General features: G+C 32.1%; 1 protein-coding gene across 1 annotated transcript in view; it reads right to left on the reverse strand.

Annotated features, from left to right (window-relative positions):
- Positions 1 to 11,015, reverse strand: part of LOC111702986 (multidrug resistance-associated protein 4) — a 33,768-nt gene extending 22,753 nt beyond the window's left edge. Inside the window, exons 1-12 of the mRNA XM_023474813.1 lie at positions 10,947 to 11,015; positions 9,588 to 9,655; positions 7,813 to 7,923; positions 7,129 to 7,301; positions 6,860 to 7,041; positions 6,711 to 6,790; positions 6,487 to 6,629; positions 6,260 to 6,416; positions 4,440 to 4,560; positions 4,185 to 4,379; positions 2,736 to 2,812; positions 2,306 to 2,351 (exon numbers count right to left, since the gene is read on the reverse strand). Coding sequence (XP_023330581.1) covers positions 2,306 to 2,351; positions 2,736 to 2,812; positions 4,185 to 4,379; positions 4,440 to 4,560; positions 6,260 to 6,416; positions 6,487 to 6,629; positions 6,711 to 6,790; positions 6,860 to 7,041; positions 7,129 to 7,301; positions 7,813 to 7,923; positions 9,588 to 9,655 — 1,353 coding nt within the window. The 5' untranslated portion in view covers positions 10,947 to 11,015. The remainder of the gene's footprint in view (positions 1 to 2,305; positions 2,352 to 2,735; positions 2,813 to 4,184; positions 4,380 to 4,439; positions 4,561 to 6,259; positions 6,417 to 6,486; positions 6,630 to 6,710; positions 6,791 to 6,859; positions 7,042 to 7,128; positions 7,302 to 7,812; positions 7,924 to 9,587; positions 9,656 to 10,946) is intronic.
- Positions 11,016 to 18,145: the final 7,130 nt, after the last annotated feature.

Raw genomic sequence — 18,145 nt, forward strand, 5'->3', positions numbered from 1 at the left:
AAAAAATTTCGACTGGAAACCCTATCCATCATGTTCTTGGGTTAAATTTTGAAAGAGAAGTTTTTCGTACATATTGATAACATCCAATATGTCCTTGAATTTTTTTGGACATCCTGTTCCTACACTCTATATGTGTTTTATTTTGCAGACTAGGCGTGTCTTGTTTTTATATTTCGATTTCCTTATTACATTTACCAGGAATCCTTACTCATTACAGCTGATCAGAATGTTTTAAATCAGAAGGGAGGGGTGGAAAGGGTTTTTAAGCTAAATCTCAATTCTAGGCCTGCCAGCATACATTTGAACTTTTTTATCTTCTTTATTTTTTAGATGTTTTCAATGATGAGGTATGGATAATTTGGAGAAGTTGGCAGTTTGGAAAAGGTTAGGAAGAGGGGTATTGAGGAACTTTTCATCGCTGAAAAAAGCCTAATTTTTCCTCGATTTATAGTCATTTCCGACTTGTGTGGAATTGATGAACTTATTTGTTTTGCACCGCATTATGCATATGAGGAGTACAAATATCCTTTTTGTACTCAACTCTGGATAAGTTCTTTCGTAGCAATTCATTCTTGAGCAAGATAAGTTCCAGTTCCATTTTAAGAGCAGTATAAGTAAAAACCGGCATCAGCGTGTACTTCATCACTGATTTTAGAGTTTCTGTATTCCTTCTTTCAGCTGAGATGTATGCCAGAGATATCCTAAAGATGAAGTTTCACTTTTTATTTTCCTAATTCCTTTATCTTGTCTGGGATGAATCCCACATTCCACTCAGCGTCCTCTCTGTCTCATTCCTGGCATGAATCAGACTTGTTGATCAATTTACTCTTAATCTCTTCTGACAGATGACGAATACACAATCTATTAGCTCTTTGGATTGAATTACCCCAGCAGAATTGAGGAAGCTGTAGAATGAGACGATAACGTCACATAACATAGCAAATAATGTTGGTCTATGTCTTATAATCACCTACCTGACTTCCGAATTCCTAGACCATATCCTACAGGGTTACCGACAAAGGAAGAGACTTTAGAGACAATTTACAAATTTTTTTCATTTTCCAACATATCCTGAATTTGAAACATTGTTGCGTTTTCGAGACAAAACCCACTTTCCTGTTGTTGAGTATAATCCACAATTCAAAACAAAACTGACTTTCATAACTTACAAATTAAATCACTGAAAACAAAAATCATGTTATGAAGACTAAATTAACTTCTGAACTATTTCTAGAATCTAAGTTTTCATATTTTATCTGTTAAAAGGATTTATTTTCAAGCATTTTAAACAAAGAGTTTCCCGCATTTCTAGTTAAATCTATATTGTAACAACAACTGATAATAATATTTTTATTTCTTAATGCTATAATGATTTTTAAATATAAAAGAACAATAGTTTTTATTTTCTATTTGTTTATTTTTTACCTTATCAAAACATCTTGTTTTGTTACGCAAGGGCGTAAATGCTTGAAAATTGAAATTGATATGAATTCCGGTAATTGTCTCAAAACCAGGATATGTTCGGAAAACGCAACATGAGCTGAAATCCGGTAAATGTTTCAAAATAGTGATATGTATGAAAATGAAATCAAGAATCATCAAAAACTAATTCTCACAACTTATTATTAGTTTAATATTGACATTTGTTGTTTAAATATATAGTTTAAGCCATTTTTTATAAATTTATGGTTTAATTTTGTTCTACTTGTCTTGGATTTAAAGATATATACACTTGAAAAAGATAACTTTGCAGATTTGGCCCATTTCTGACACTTAGTGTTAGAAATGGGCCAAATGTTAAAGTTTTGAAACTAATATCCCCTGGACTATATTGCTTGGCCTTTGTCCGAGAGTGTTGTGAATAGGAGGCCTCAAAAAAATGTATCCTTATCAACCCCATAGCGCAGGATACTCATGGGAAATAGCCTATGTCCACTTTAAGAACTGGACCATAGAGGTTGTCCCAACCATAGGTGATTTTACCAGCCAGATAAAGAAATGTATTCTATATATGATATATCCAAAGAAACACTCGTGAAAATTATTTTGTCTACACAATTTATGCTTTTATTAAACTTCTTTTTCCAAGAGAAAATATTTTTGGTTCGTTTTCTGCATTTGTATTTTCTCAGGATTAAAAATTTGGCATAGTTTAAGCAACTTAAAAGTTCAAAAACCTAAAAAGTCCCTGTTCATGTAAAACAAAGTTAATTCACTGTTTATATAATAAAAAAGGATAACATTGAGGGAGTTGAATGCTTATATTTATAATTTGAGAAAAAATGTTAAAATAACACTAAATTACCTTTCCTGCGCCAACAGGACCAACTACAGCAACTAGTTGGCCAGGTCTAAAAACAGTATAATTAATACAATGTGTAAACTAGTTCATTGCCCACAGTGATGTTTGGTAATTTAAAATGTAAAATACATGTTGTTCTAAGAAACAACTAAGTACATCAGGACAGAATTTTTAGTAAATCAGTAAATTTTGAAGGTATAAACCAAGCAGACCACGTTTTAGGAATCTTTTATGAGAACGGCTTATATGTTTTACTTGCATTGCATAACCAGATTTGAAAACGTACTACAGATTGTTTAATGTAGTCTTTTACTTTCCTAACATATTTGGTCATCCTGTATTTAAAAGATAAAAAAGATTGATAATTCATAAATAATCATATGTTAAATTCCACATGAAAATGATAATTTCCACGAAATAATAATCAACATACTTTACACTCAGAGTTAAATCATTTAGAGTATATTCCTTGTTCCACTTTCCTGTAAAATTAATCATTTCCACACAGACCTAAAATTAAAATATAAAATATTTTTGAATTATAAAATCAATCCACTTCTCAACTATAGTATTGTTAAATTGTGAAAATAAAGCACTTTTTTGGGCATGCGGTGTATTAAAATCAAAATTTAGAAGCAACATTCTTTTGTTTTTAAATTATTTTTTTCAAAACATCCAAGGTATGACAAGGAAATAGTTTTTTTTTGTGGTTTTAACAAATGCTACAAAAATTGTTTTGTTGCTTTAAAAAAATCAAAATAAAAAAAATTATTTAATAGATCAATAGCAAGTGAGAAAAAGTAAATAACTAAATTTCTTTACAAATTAACCAGGGATATTGAAGCAACTTAACATTCTCAAATAACCCGAATTGTTATAAATTCCAAATTTAACTACTATATCTGTCTATCTGTCTGTCTTTGTCCAACAAAGGAAGCAAAACACTTTAATCGATCAGGCCCAAATTTTTGGTGGCAAATCTAATGACCCTATTGAAGTTTATTGACGGTCAAAATTTAAAACTCTTGTCTTGAAATAATGTCTACCTTTATTATTTTAGAAAATGCCACAATTTAAGCAAAAATCCTCGAAAATTTGAGAATGATGAAAAAACGGCAACTTTCAAAGAAACAATTTGAGGTTGAAATTACAAGATTTGTTAACGTCAGTCTATAATTGATTTAGAGAAAAATGCAAAAATCTGCAAAATTTATTGAAATAATTATTTTTTACCTATGCTATAGAAAACACTTTCTGGATAATTAAGAAGGGGGGGGGATTGAAGTTTGCAGCAGCATATTGGGTTCAATCTGCTGGAGCGGAGCCCACCAGAGGGAAATTGTTTCCACCGAAAGGAAAGCATATTTTAATTCAATGCTAATTACTCCGGCATGGTGAACTAATTAGTGTCCTCATTGTAAATTACCATTTTTCCAGTGGAGTAATTAGTGTCCTGAGTGTTAATTACCATCCCTCCAATGGAGTAATAAGTGCACTTAGTGTTAATCACCATCTCACCGAGGGAGCATTTAGTGTCCTGATTGTTAACTGCCATCCCTCCGATTGGAGTAATTAATGCACTTAGTGTTAATTACCATCTCACCGAGGGAGTAATTAGTGTCTTGAGTGTAATTACCATCCCTCCGGTGGAGTAATTAGCATTGAATAAAAAATGTACATTTGCTTCGTTGGAAATTATTTCCTTTCGGTGGCCTCTGCTCCAACTGAATATGCTGCTGTAAACTTCAACTTAAAAGGGGGCGTGGCGCGCACTATAAGCCTAGTTTTTTGTTGAAAATTCTAAAAGGGTGTAGATAATATTTGCAAAATTATACGACATTAATTAACAAGATTTGAGGTCAAATACGATACTGGAAATAACCTCTGTTGTAGATTTTAAATATCTTCGATCATTTTCCACTGAAAATTCCTCAAGTAGAAGAAAAGTTTGAATTCTTGAAATTGAAACTTTAGTCACACCAAGCAAACTGATGGCAGAGGGGAAAAATAAGGTCATCGAAACTCGCACAGTGTTGTACAATGAAAGACACAGGAATGCTTTCTCCGGGGTAAGAATCTGAAAAATTAAACAGTCGGATTATTTTAAGACTGAAGTGCAATTAGAATATTGTACTACCTCTCCTGTTATGTAGAACAGAAAAAAAGTGCAGAGAAGAATAAATCTTGACGCTGTGAAGAAAAAACTGAAGTTGAAGGATCGGAAATAGGAGGTTTTTCTGATTATTTTTATTTCTTCCCTAAAATAAAGGTAATATTTATCAAAATTTTAAAATATAGATAACCGACAAAGCAATTTCTTAATATCAGGAAATTAATTATGGACAGCTGGACTGTAAGCATAATTTCAAATAACCTTCCATGCAAAGAAGGCCATGCCAGATTCACAACGGTGACCTTTAAACCTACGGGTCAAGGATGAGCCGGAGAATGACTAATTTATCTTGACAAAAATCACTGAGTTTTTAATATAATTTTTTTTTCCAATATGAATTTTGAATACCATAGAAGACAAAAATTATCATTAACCTTTTTTTACATTAGTGTATTGGAAAAAATTGATTCCTCGACGAGTTGAATCCGGTTTGTTGTATCCGGTTTGTTGTATCCGGTTTGTTGTATTCTGTTTGTTGTATCCGGTTTGTTGTATCCGGTTTGTTGTATCCGATTTGTTGTATCCGATTTGTTGTATCCGGTTTGTTGTATCCGGTTTGTTGTATCCGGTTTGGAAAAATTAAATTGGTCACGACATTCAAGCGCTGTGTTTGGTTTACATTTAAATAAACATTTTTAGAACTCATTTATGGCATAAAGTGAGATGCCGGGAGAGGCCGCGGGCGTCTGTGAGTTCTCCTAAAACCAAGTATTTAAAAATAATATTTATATATATATATATATAAACTGGTCTGTACTGAGTGCTGCAGTACAACAGAAACTGGGCTCCCTTTGTTTACAAACTCAGACTTAGAATCATATTTAACTTAAATATAGATTAATGTAAGTGAATTTTAGCCATTTTACTGCACAATAAATAATTTCAGACAGCACAATAATGCCTGCAATCTGCATGCATAATCTGTAAAATAAGGAATGAACAATTTGTGATACAGAAAAATGAAGATTATCGAAATATATCTCTTAATCTTCCCTTTTGTATTTAGACAGATTTATGAGTTGTTGAAAACTAGACAAAGTTTTAAAGATATTAAGAGAGGCGTATTCATGTTTTTTTCCCAGGAAGGGCTTACATTTCTTTTTCTTTCTTAGAGGGGATGTAGGTCAAACCCCCCCAAACAAGCATATATTTCACTGATCTAGGAGGAGGATGAGCCCCCATAGCCCCCCACCCTGAATACTCATCTAGATCAGAACATAATAATAATAATAATAATAATAATAAGATTTGTTTAAGAAATTTACAAACATATTTCGGAATGGAGTGAGATTTGAAAGAACAAAATTATGCAGTTTTAAAGATAAATTCCCATAGAATTAGAAGTGACAGGCAAAATCAATGAATTAAGTAAGCGACTGTTTATAGTATTTACATATAAACTACATAGAAACATACAAAAAAATTTTATTTTTTATTATGAAAATTTCGAAGTTCTAACTGAAGACGACATTTACATGGGTCTTTAGTTTCTTTTTCTAGTCTTTACTTTCCAAAAAAATCTTTTAATGCAATTATTTCCAAACCAAATAAAACCTTATGGCCCAACCTGGCGTTGTTGACTTACTCTGTTCCACTTTAGTATGTATTCACTTTGACTTTTATCACTCGATTTTTTATCTTGATAAATACCGAATTTTCCCTCATCCGTGATCTGTCTAAGGTTTAAAGGGAACCGTTGTGATTCTGAAAATCATTCTTTGGATGAAAGGTCCTAAATTAACATTCCCTTTAATCCATAGTTGATATATCATTTTTTAACTCACTTTCGTGCCTCCTCAACCTTTTCAGTAAACAAATTTTCCCATGTAAACATTTTTATAACTTTTATTCCATTGATGATCTCATCCATTAGTCTGATTCTGTTGTCCGTTTTTCCTGCTGTCTGCATTCTTAGCTGGGTCAACTTCTTCCCTACCCAGACTAGAATTTTTTATCATAAATATTCAAAAATTTTATTTAATTATAGTAAAAAAAAAAGATTATTTTTTACTTTGTAAGGGAATGAAGAGTAGAAGAAGGATTGCCCCAACTAGCGCACTTATTCCAATTTTCTGCCAGAGTAGAAAAGTGACCACAATTAGCTGGAGAGGACTGATCCACAGATAATGAAAGAACAGGACAAATTGGTCAAATCTAATAGTCAAGAAAAAACTTTAGCACTAAATGGGGTTACAATTAATGTTTTACTATGTATAAGAAATACTTTAGAAATACCTATTAACATCATTAGAAATCAGATTGATCATTTGTCCGAGGGTAGTTTGTTCAAGACCTTTACTTGAAAGCTTAAGTACCTGGAATTTTATTTTTTTTTAGTTTCAAGTTTATGGGTAATTTAAGATGTAAAAGAATCTGTCAAATACCTTTCTGAATATTGCTGAACACACTGCTATCCTTGCACGCATTCCTACATGCATAACCTCTAAATAGTAAGGATGATGAATGATAGTGTACAATAAAGAACAAACAACAAGACCACCGGCGTACATCAATGCCTCGTTAATCTGCATATTGCTTCCCGGGGAAAAGTAGTTCAACATCCATCCTATATGAAAAGATGATACAATAAATTTATATCAGAATCAGCTACATAACATAACAGAAAATGTATTTTTTAAAGTAAAATATTCACCCATTAAAACTGGTTGAAATACTCTGATACAGCATTCTTCAATACACATGATTATTCCTAAAAGAGCGTAGAAAGGTCCAAACTGCCTAACAAGAGCTTTGGTTAGGCTTGCTTGATAATTTTGGCCCAAGCTCTCCAATCGTCTCTGCTTCTCCAATTCTTTATTCCATTCCCTGAACATATAAACAATATTCGTTGCAAATCAACTTGCTTTATGCTCAAAACAAAAATAATTTTATTCTTATGTGGTAGATGCGTTTTAAGTGAACAAGCAGACAAAAACAAGTGCCTTAGTTTTAAAATGGTTGAATTCAAATTGAAGAAACCGAATCCATTTTGCGACTCACTCTTGTTAGTCCAGGTATATATAGTATGTTCAATATAAAATGTTCATTCAATAAACAATAAAATCGGACCACTATTTTTCGTAACAGCTTGCATGGTCGAAAAAGTGTTTATACAAATTTTGTACGAAACATGTGATGAGAAATATTGCACAAATCTGTTTCGCTTGATTAGCAAAAAGTCCCAAAAACTATTTTTGCACAAGAAATCGCCGTTTCATGAAAACCTTTATGTTATTTAGATTTTTCTGGTCATGTGTTGAAAATGTATAATACTTTTTTTTAATTTGGATGTAAACGGAATAAATTATGAAAACTAACTTTAAACTAAAAGAAATACCTCAGCAGCTCTGTTCCTAGCTTCTCTGAACCATCTGCTTTCAGGTTTTCATATATATCTTCTATTTCTAAATCTTTTTTATATCCTTTTCCTAGGAGAGGGAACAGCCACCTAAAATGTAGGAACTGGTAGAATGTGTTATATGAAATAGTAATCTATGTTTTTGTTTTTTGCTTTCAAATCATAATCATGATCCCCTTAACCGATTCGGCTTAAACTTTGATTGGGATTTTCGTTTTAACCACATGAATGTTCTTTGCTAGTTTCAAACATTTAGAAGATCTCAAGTCAAAGCTGGGTTCCCGCTTGTCAAAATTCAAAATCTTGTTTTTTAAATATAAATATAACCAGATAGCCTAGAAAAATCATCATGAAAAATCAAATCTTTTAGTACTTTTTTAAACTAGAACTGAGTCCTGTTTTTGCATTAAACAGGTTGCTCACGGTTACTCAATGCATACATTTAAGTGCAGTTAAAGGAACTGAGTTTTTGCAACAAATTATGATTTTACAATCGCCATATCTTTTCAACCTTTGATATTTAAAACTATCATTATTTGATCTAAAGAGATTCCTAGTTTGAAATATCTAAGGTCTCCGACAATCAAATGCAAATATATGGATAAGAACATCAGAGTTTGTGACAAAAACTCAATTTCTTTGACTTTACACATTCATTCCATTCTTTCTTATGCTTCAACCGATAGATAAGGCGTTTTCGTTTTTCAATTCGTTCGTCAATCATTTGTTAACGACCCATTTCGTTATATATTTCAGTCGTTAAGAAAACAAGTTTAATTTGTTTGCTTAAGTTGGTCTGGGAATATTTGGTCCCTCACCACATTTCTAAATTGTTCTTTACTTGGATTATCTATTTTTAAAATTCTATTTTGAACGAGCTGTAAGTAAAAGAATAAGTAGGATTGCAATAAATTTTTTATGTTTTTACTGGTGGTGGCTTGTTGGTATTTTTCGACGATGAACTAACAGCTTTTAGAAATAAAAATTGTAGATTTAATTTTAATGTTGAAAAAATTAAATGGAATATAAGGGTTATGAAAAAGATAGAGGCTTTTACATAAGCATCTTTTCAATTCACGCCAATTTTGACTTCCTATATGTAGGGATGTTAACGTTTTCATTTTTTTGAAAAACGATCGTTTTTTTTCGTTCTCCTATCGTTTTTTGTTTCGTTTTCCAATCGTTTTAAAAAATATCGTTTTTTTAAAGTTTTTAAAAGGATTGTTTTTAAAATGATCGGAATACGAAACAAAAAGCGATAGGAAAACGAAAAAAACGATCGTTTAATGATCGTTTTCAAAAACGATTAACAAACCTACCTCTATGTTTACTTATATCTTTTAGTATTTTAAATCTTATTAAACTTTTCTTTGCAAAATCATCTTTGCTTTCTAAGTAAAGTACTTAAAAAAAATTAAATTCGAATTAATATCATTCATCAAGCCAGTACAAAGTCAAAATTAAAGTAAATTAGTATATATATGTATATATATTTAGATGTATATCATATGTATATCATATGTATCATACTGATGATTGTATAAAAGCATGAAACAATTTGTTTATGAATAAAATGTTATAAGAAGATTGTTGCGTTTGTGTCTTGAGTGTAATTACCATCCCTCCGGTGGAGTAATTAGCATTGAATAAAAAATGTACATTTGCTTCGTTGGAAATTATTTCCTTTCGGTGGCCTCTGCTCCAACTGAATATGCTGCTGTAAACTTCATCAATTAAAGTTAAAATTTATTTACCAGAAAAGACCAATGGAAAAAATATTAGCATTCTCCCTGGGATTCTGAGGTTGAATACCAGACTTCATCTGGAAAACAATGATAAACAATCCTCAGGTTGAGACACTTACATAATATCATACGATTTGACAATAAAGATAAAAGTTCGGTTGATTCAGATCTTTTACCATTTGTGATTATATATAAAGTTTAAATTAGATTATTTTTTTTTAATGAAAATAAACGATGTGAACTTATTTTTGGTTTGGTATCTGTCTGCAGTAATGAAATCTAGTTCATTAATTTCTTAAAACAAATGCACAATTTTCCATTTCTGCCATTTAAAACTTTTAATAATCAAAAAAGTAGCGTATAAATTCAAACAGTTTAAACCTAATGAGCGTAATTCTATTTCGAATTTCACAGTTTTTGCCAAAAACTCGCATTTTCTAACTCCTATATCTTTGCAACCTGATGACGTAAACCTTTGATATTTCAAACTTAGACTATTTGATTCAACAGAAATATTAAAGGTTTAGGAAAACGGGTTGCAAAGTTATAGGAAATAGAAAATCAGAGTTTGTGGCAAAAACTCAATTCCTTTTATCAAATTTCCCCACATGTACTCTTAAAGTGAAAATTCGATCGATCAGTTAAAAAAGTAATTATTTAATTTTTCTTATTTGCACTTGAAATAAATGTACTGTGTACAATTATAAGTTTCATAACAAATATGGGAATTTCAATATTTATAAATGTCTACATTAAACACTAACTGTCAAAGTGCTAAGTCAATACTGAGCATATAATGATATACACTGTTTATTGTTTGAATTAGAGCCAACCTATGTAACTATCTAAAAACTAAAGTACTCACAATATAGTTAGAGAAAACAAAAAAAGACTTGCTATTACAGTTCTTGTCGTGTTCTTGATTCGTCACTGACTGACATGTGCTTTATTTAGAAATTATAAAATTATTTTTTCAGAAAATCAGGTTTTGCAGAAATTTTAAGTAAGAATAAATAGTTTTTTTGCAGTTTTAGAAAATTTGAGTTGTGTCCCTGAGAATTTTTCTGATATATTTGCATTATATCATTGTATGTTAAGTATTCTTATGAAGTCTTATCTCTCCGTAACAAGATTGTTTGCTTTGCGTTGCACAATTTTCAAACGGACCGTTCACTTATTTGGGTTATTTCAGGGTAAACTAAATTGCCTATTTGCTGTTGAATGGTATTAGTCCTACTTTTCAAAGACAACTGTGGCCGGAGAAAAAATCGATTTTTCGTTCAGAATTCGAGATGAAAGGTATCTATTTGAAGTTTTTATCCATATGTAGTGGATCAAATAAATTTCGAAAATAAAATTTAACTGTACCCGGCTTAAAGGAGGTCTGGGACGTCCGCAAGATGAGCCTAGACCCTCAATCTTCCAAGAAAGAATCAATTTCACCAAATATTCTGTATCATGAGAAATATCTATTAAAATATTTTCAAATATGTGAACATCCTGCTTTCCATCCCTTTCTTCAGGCACCCCTCCTGCAGTCTTGATTCAAGACTGCAGCTGAGACCTATTCCCCCCAACCCCAGCTTGGCCTGTTTCTCCATGAGTCTGAGACCAACACTAGCTGATGATGGATCGATGTTCCTGCGATCCACTCAGCTGTAGAAAACATCCAGAAATCTCTACAGAAGTACGTGAAATTTCCTAGAATGGATTATGATTACTCTGATGAGATAAATGAGTTCCTGGATTCTGCGGAGAATAGGTGTTTGAGGGTAGAAGACATGTATAACAAAGCTGAAGTTCACAGAATAAATACTTCCAAAGGAGATTCAGCAGATGTGGGAGTATTCTAGGATAATGCAAAGGTTACGATCTATGAGTCCTTGGAGGCTGCAGAGATTGCCTACCTAGGGTGGAGGAATTCTGCTCAGAAAGAGAATAGATTGTACAATAAGCATCTATTGTAGGAGATAAAGAGTAAATTAATTCATGTGTCTGATTCGTACGTGGAGATAAAGAACTGGTTGATTCTGAACTACGGAGGTGTCACTAGGATTGTGAGTGATATACTGAATGATCTCAGCAAGAAGGTGAAGGCTAACCCAAGCAACAATGCTGCAAAATATTCCTTTTATGCATATAGCTCCGGAGCTCTACAGAGGATGGAAAGATTGTCCAAGGTAACAGGGATTGATAAACAGGAATTAGAGAACTGTGTATATTCTAGGGCAACGCTGAATAGTTTATCGTTGGTCCTTCCTTCTGAGACTTATGCAGATTGGATTTCAGAGATGACAAGAACTGGTTTGGATTACAAGAATCCTGTAGGCGTCGAAGCGTACAAGGAATTTAAGAATTTGTGCATAATAGAGAGGAATAAGAGCGAAGGATCACAGAGATCACAGATTTATTGGCGCAAGACAAAAATCTCTGAAATCTCCGAGATCTCTGAAAGCTAAAATCAAGTCTGTTCATAAGGTTGAAGAGATTAGTGGGGAGAAATCTGATGAAGAGTCTAATACTGGTCCCTTTGCAACCAAATTCAATCCTACCAACCATCAACATGAGATGAGTACTTGTGCAGAATTTTTTTCACTGAGCCCAGGAGATTAAGATAATTAGATCTCAAAATCTCAACAGGAATAGAATCCCCCAGAGACATTGCTTGAATTCTAGTCTGTAACCGGGTCCCCATGTTGTTATGGTTTTGTGGCTGAACTACAGACTCATTCTCGACTCCGACCACAGGGGGTGTCACATCTTTAGTGCAGGTAACTCAGGGACGAGGGAGTAAAGAACGTGGATAAAACGTGGTATAACAGTATTGACTTAATAGTTCCTCAAGTTTATTGGTCTCACTGTCTTTAACCATTTTAATTGTACTTAATATATAATGTAAAATAGAAAATACATGAAATCAATAATTTCTAGCCTGAAAATATTTCTGAAAATAGTTTCATATTCATATGAAAAGAAAATTTGAAAGGTTTGGATCATCCAACAATTAGACCTGTATTTCTTCAAAAAGGTGAAAAATGTTTAAAATTTATTGACCGAAAGTGGTTCTATACAGTAAAATTAAGGTTGGAAGGAAAAACAATAGATTCAAATTTAGATTGAATATTTTATTTCAATTTGACCCTTCATCTTCAAAAGGGGTGTCTGATTCACAACTGTACCCTTAAAAGCTTTGTTTGCTGAAGAAAAAATAAGATATTTTTTCTCTTTAAAGATTGATCATTTTCTCATTTGTGGTTTCCCAATAAACTAGACTTGAGCATGTTCTCCTGCAGGCATTGTTAGAAAAAAACCCTACTCGNAAAATCTCTGAAATCTCCGAGATCTCTGAAAGGTAAAATCAAGTCTGTTCATAAGGTTGGAGAGCTTAGTGGGGAGAAATCTGATGAAGAGTCTAATCCTGGTACCCTTAAAAGCTTTGTTTGCTCAAGAAAAAATAAGATCTTTTTTTCTCTTTAAAGATTGATTATTTTCTCATTTGTGGTTTCCCAATAAACTAGACTTGAGCATGTTCTCCTGCAGGCATTGTTAGAAAAAATCACTATTCAAGCTATAGTATAAACAGATAATATGTAAAATCAATACTCAAGCTATAGTATAAACAGATAATATGTAAAATCACTATTCAAGCTATAGTATAAACAGATAATATGTAAAATCACTATTCAAGCTATAGTATANAGAAGTAAACAGTTCTAACTGGTATTTTGGTTCAAATACTTGGTTCTTACTGACGTGTGTACAGATAGATACAGGATATAACATTATAGTCCAGGAGATAACATAATAGAACATGAGATGCATGAAATTACAGGAGATAACATGATACTACAGGAGATAACATGATACTATAGGAGATTACATTATTGTCCAGGAGATAATATGATAGCAGAGGAGATAGCATAATACTGCAGGAGATAACATGATAGTAAATGAGATGCATGAGAGTACAGGAGATAACATGAAATTACAGGAGATAACATGATATTACAGGAGATAGTATGATACTACAGGAGATAACATGATAGTACAGGAGATAACATGATAGTACAGGAGATAACATGAAAGTACATTAGATAACATGAGAGTACAGAAGAAAACACGATAGTACAGGAGATGTAATATAATAGCACAAGAGATAGCATGAAATTAAAGAAGATAGCATAATAGTACAGGAGATAACATGATACTACAGAAGATAGTATGATTCTAAAGGAGAAAACATTTTAGTCCCCGGAGATAATAAGATAGTACAGGAGATAACACAACAGTGCAGGTGAGAAAATAATAGTACAGGAGATACATGATAGTAAAGGAGATAACATAATAGTACAGGAGATACATAATAGTACAGGAGATACATAATAGTACAGGAGATACATAATAGTACAGGAGATAACATGAGAGTACAGGAGATAACATGATACTAAGAAGAAAACATGTTCATATTTTATTTTGTATGATTTAAATAGCATATAGTTTCTAAGATTAGAAATTAGTTTCTGGCAATTAATTACTTGTTCAATCCATTCATAGCTTAAAACTTTTACACACAAAAAAATTTGAACAGTGTAAAAAAATGTAAAAATAGTGTTCTTAGTTATATAAGATGTTTTTTTACTTGAATTAGAATTTTATTATTTTAAAAGAAAGATGCTGTGTCTGTGTCGAGTTGTACATAAATCAGCCAGAAACACAAGGTTTGCACAACCTTTAGTTGTTTATAATGGGAACAAACAAGGGAAGGGGAAAGTCAAAAAAATAAAATAAAACTAATGTTTGTCGAAGGGGTCAGGCTAAGGGTTTAGGTTATAGAGGATAACTGTTTCCCCCATGCACTAGATTTTAGAGAGAAAACAAAGTTATTTCAAAAATAAATTGCCAACTATATAGCTAAATTTAAAATTCTATGTTTTTCTCTATCAGAAACAAAGGATTTGCGGGTTTTCATTTAAAACACATGTGCACGTGCAGGTGTACTCCCATCGGCATTTGGTTTAATTATGTATGTTTGTAGGATTTATTTTCCTCAGGTTTATATTGTTTTTTAAAACTTTTTCCCTGTTGAAACATACTAAACACATTTGTGCTGGCATTCCTAAGGTGTGCTGTGAACCAACTGTCTTACAAATTGAAAACACAAATTTCCCAGAATATGCTTCCAGAATAATCAAAACAGGAAACAAACAGAATTAAACTTTTCTTCATTCTTTTAAAGAAAATTGATAAATTATTTCCAATTCAATTTAAACATTAGTGCTAGGGTTAATAATATAGTCACTCGAATGTCGTATCACATCACGCTTTACCACTTTCCCGTTTTAAGTTTAATACGCAATTCAAAATAAAAGTCACTTTTATAATTTACGAAACAAATCACTAACAACACAAATTATCTTATATGGAATAATATATCTTCTAGTAAGAACAAAATAACATCTATATGTTATTTTCTTAAGGCGTAATGAATTTATGAATGAATGAAAAATTTATTTAAACAAATTTAAACCACACCATTTATATATGTATTTATATCTTTGTGTGTGAATATATAATTACAAAAAAGCATGCATGTTTTTCTTTTAGAATTTTGATTTTTTTTTAAATTACGAAGGTTTTATGCTATTGTTTTTAAATTGACATTGATCTGAATTTGAGTAAATGTTGAGTAAGGATATTGAGTCTTTGCCACAAACTCTAATTGTCGAACACCTATATCATTGCAATCCAATGTCGTAGGCCTTAGATATTTCAAACTAACCCCAGAGAAACCTATTAAGATAGTTTGCTCCATGGTTGCGAACAGCAGAAAAGGCTATTTTTTAGCATGGTTTCAAATTGGGGGATCTTTACGAAATATTTGAAATATAAACATTATAGTATTAATTTAGTACTCATTATTATAAATTTTAAGCATGTTCTAATTGCCTTACTTCAATAGTACTTTAAGTCTTTATCAATCCAGATACAACTATATCTCTATTATTAAGTCTGTATCAATCCAGATACAACTCTATCTCCATTATAAAGTATGTGTCAATCCAGATACAACTCTATCTCTATTATAAAGTATGTGTCAATCCAGATACAACTCAGTCTCAAACTCAACACTCTCTACCAAGAACTAATACATCTGACCGCAATTTAAAAAAGAGTTTATTTACAACTAATTTGTAATTTAGGTTTAACAGTAAAGGTGAAATGTATTGACCGATAGGTCTGTTCAGAAATTAATCTATCCTTTGATTTTGTTCTTGTCTTGTCTTTTGTATACAATTATTCTTGTCTTATATCCATTCTGCTTTCCTGTTAAATACTTTGAATATCTTGAACAGGATTCTACACTCTCCTGTTTATTGCTCATCAAATTCATTCATCTAATAGAGAGACTTCCGTCGAACTTCCTTCCTTTAGACAAACATTTAGCCTTTCATGTAAATGTATCTTTGTTGTAGATTCCACATATCCTGTACTTGTATGAACCTTATCAGATACTTTTGTACAGGAAGATCTAGGTACAATGGTGACCACTACTTCGGTCTGCACATAATTGCATTTCCGCTTGGGCACATAGTTGGTTACAGTATGCTGTACAGTACTGAAGTGCTGATTAACAACAGTCTTACATTTTTGCAATGGAAACGACGTACATTCTTCTATTGTAAGTTGTTTACAATCTTGAACAGAACAAGTATATTGTTTCCTTGGAACATTGGGAACATCATGACAAACCTCTCTAGGTTTACTGTAACACTACTGCCTGGGAACAAGTTTGGAAACTTTTTCAGAAACATCCTGGCAAATTTGACTAGGCACAGGTTTGCAGACAGGAATGTTAGCTAAGGCACATTCTTGAACAGTGATGCAACTCATGTATTCTTGAGGAACATCTTGACACTCTTCCCTTGTAACGTTACGGCACTTCTGACTAGTTTCGTCCCAGCACTTTTCCTTTGGAACATCATTGCATATCATCACCCATTTTCAAATCAGGTTCCAAATCCAAATTTACGAATCACAGGCCTATAAGTCTTCTTTCTTCCTTCTCCAAACTTTTAGAAAATATCATTGCAAAACAGATATTCAGATATCTGAACAAGTATAAGTTACCTGCAATCACAAATTCAAGGATTTCGCAAAAACTACTGCGTTTTGTGAATCGTTTGATTCATACATATGAAACCCATATACAATAATAAAAAATTTGTCTATCTTTATACAAAACTCAATAGATTTTTCGAAGAAAAGGTTTTTGGTGGATGTAAAAGCCAAATAGTTTTTATTGGAGACCAAAATGCGGGGCGTGGAGACAGAAGACGTAGCAAAGGGCACGGAGATGGTTTTGCAGGGCCTGGATGTCATTCTGCAAATTCTGAGGCTTGGAGGTCATTTTTGCGGGGCTCATGGGGCCTCACTCAACTAGTTCCAGTTGCACTTTAGAGATATAATTTAAAAGATGTTCCAAAACTCAAGACTAAAATAATTTCAACCTGTTCGCTGATGAATGATGTTGAGAAGCCATAAGAAAGATATTTGCAAGTATTTTTCGATTATTAAAAATGCATTTCTGTCTATTAAGAATCATAATCAATAACTTTGTATCCAACCAAATCAATTATGAATAAAATTATTTCCACATCGCGTATTCTCTGGACACGCGATATTGTTTTTTTTTGCCAGGGAATAAGAATAAAGGGAAGGGAAATGGTCTGGCATGAGAAAGCTAGTCGCACTGCTTTGCAGACGAGTTCATTATTACACACGCACACTCTTTTCGTACAGACACACAACATGACTACAGTCAAGGAAATTGCAGAATACTGTTGTCAATTATAATTAAACTTGAATAACGAGTAGTTTATTGTAAACTTTAATCAAATTATATTCTTTGCATGAAAATTTGGCTTATGGTGTTGATTTAAATATGTAAACATTATATTAGATGTATATTAAACTTATTTTTATTAAACAATTACCAATAAACAAATGTACTCTCTTAGACTGTACAAATACAGAGATTCTTATGTACTGTACAGGGGATGTTAACGTTTTCATTTTTTTTAAACGATCATTTCGTTCTGAAAACGACGAAAAAACGAAAACAAAACAAGTGTTTTTAAAAACGATCGTTTTGCAAAATGATTGTTTTTATAAAGTTCGGCGTTTCGTTGACGAAAACAATTTCAAAAACGATAGTTTTTTTAAATCGTTTAAAAACGATAGTTTTTATAAAAACTGTTGTGTTCAAAAAGGATCGTTATTCGTTTCCTAAAAGTTCAAAACGAGTGGGTGTTTTTTTAAACGATCGTTTTTAAAAACGATTAACAACCCTAACTGTACTATATACTTACAGTACATGCCTTCCGTTCGGTATTTCTTACACACACTCTTTTGGTACAGACGTTTTCGCCCCCTGTTTTATACTTTTCATCTGAACCACTATCTCCATGTACTGCAAACTGTTTCAAATTAGTTTTTAATTTACAGTGTGGAAGATGCAACTATTATAATAAGAATTCGGCAAGGTTTTAATGCAAAGAAAGTTAATT

The sequence above is a fragment of the Eurytemora carolleeae genome, unplaced genomic scaffold, assembly GCF_000591075.1.
Source record: "Eurytemora carolleeae unplaced genomic scaffold, Eaff_2.0 scaffold496, whole genome shotgun sequence".
In the NCBI taxonomy this organism is placed as follows: domain Eukaryota; kingdom Metazoa; phylum Arthropoda; class Copepoda; order Calanoida; family Temoridae; genus Eurytemora; species Eurytemora carolleeae.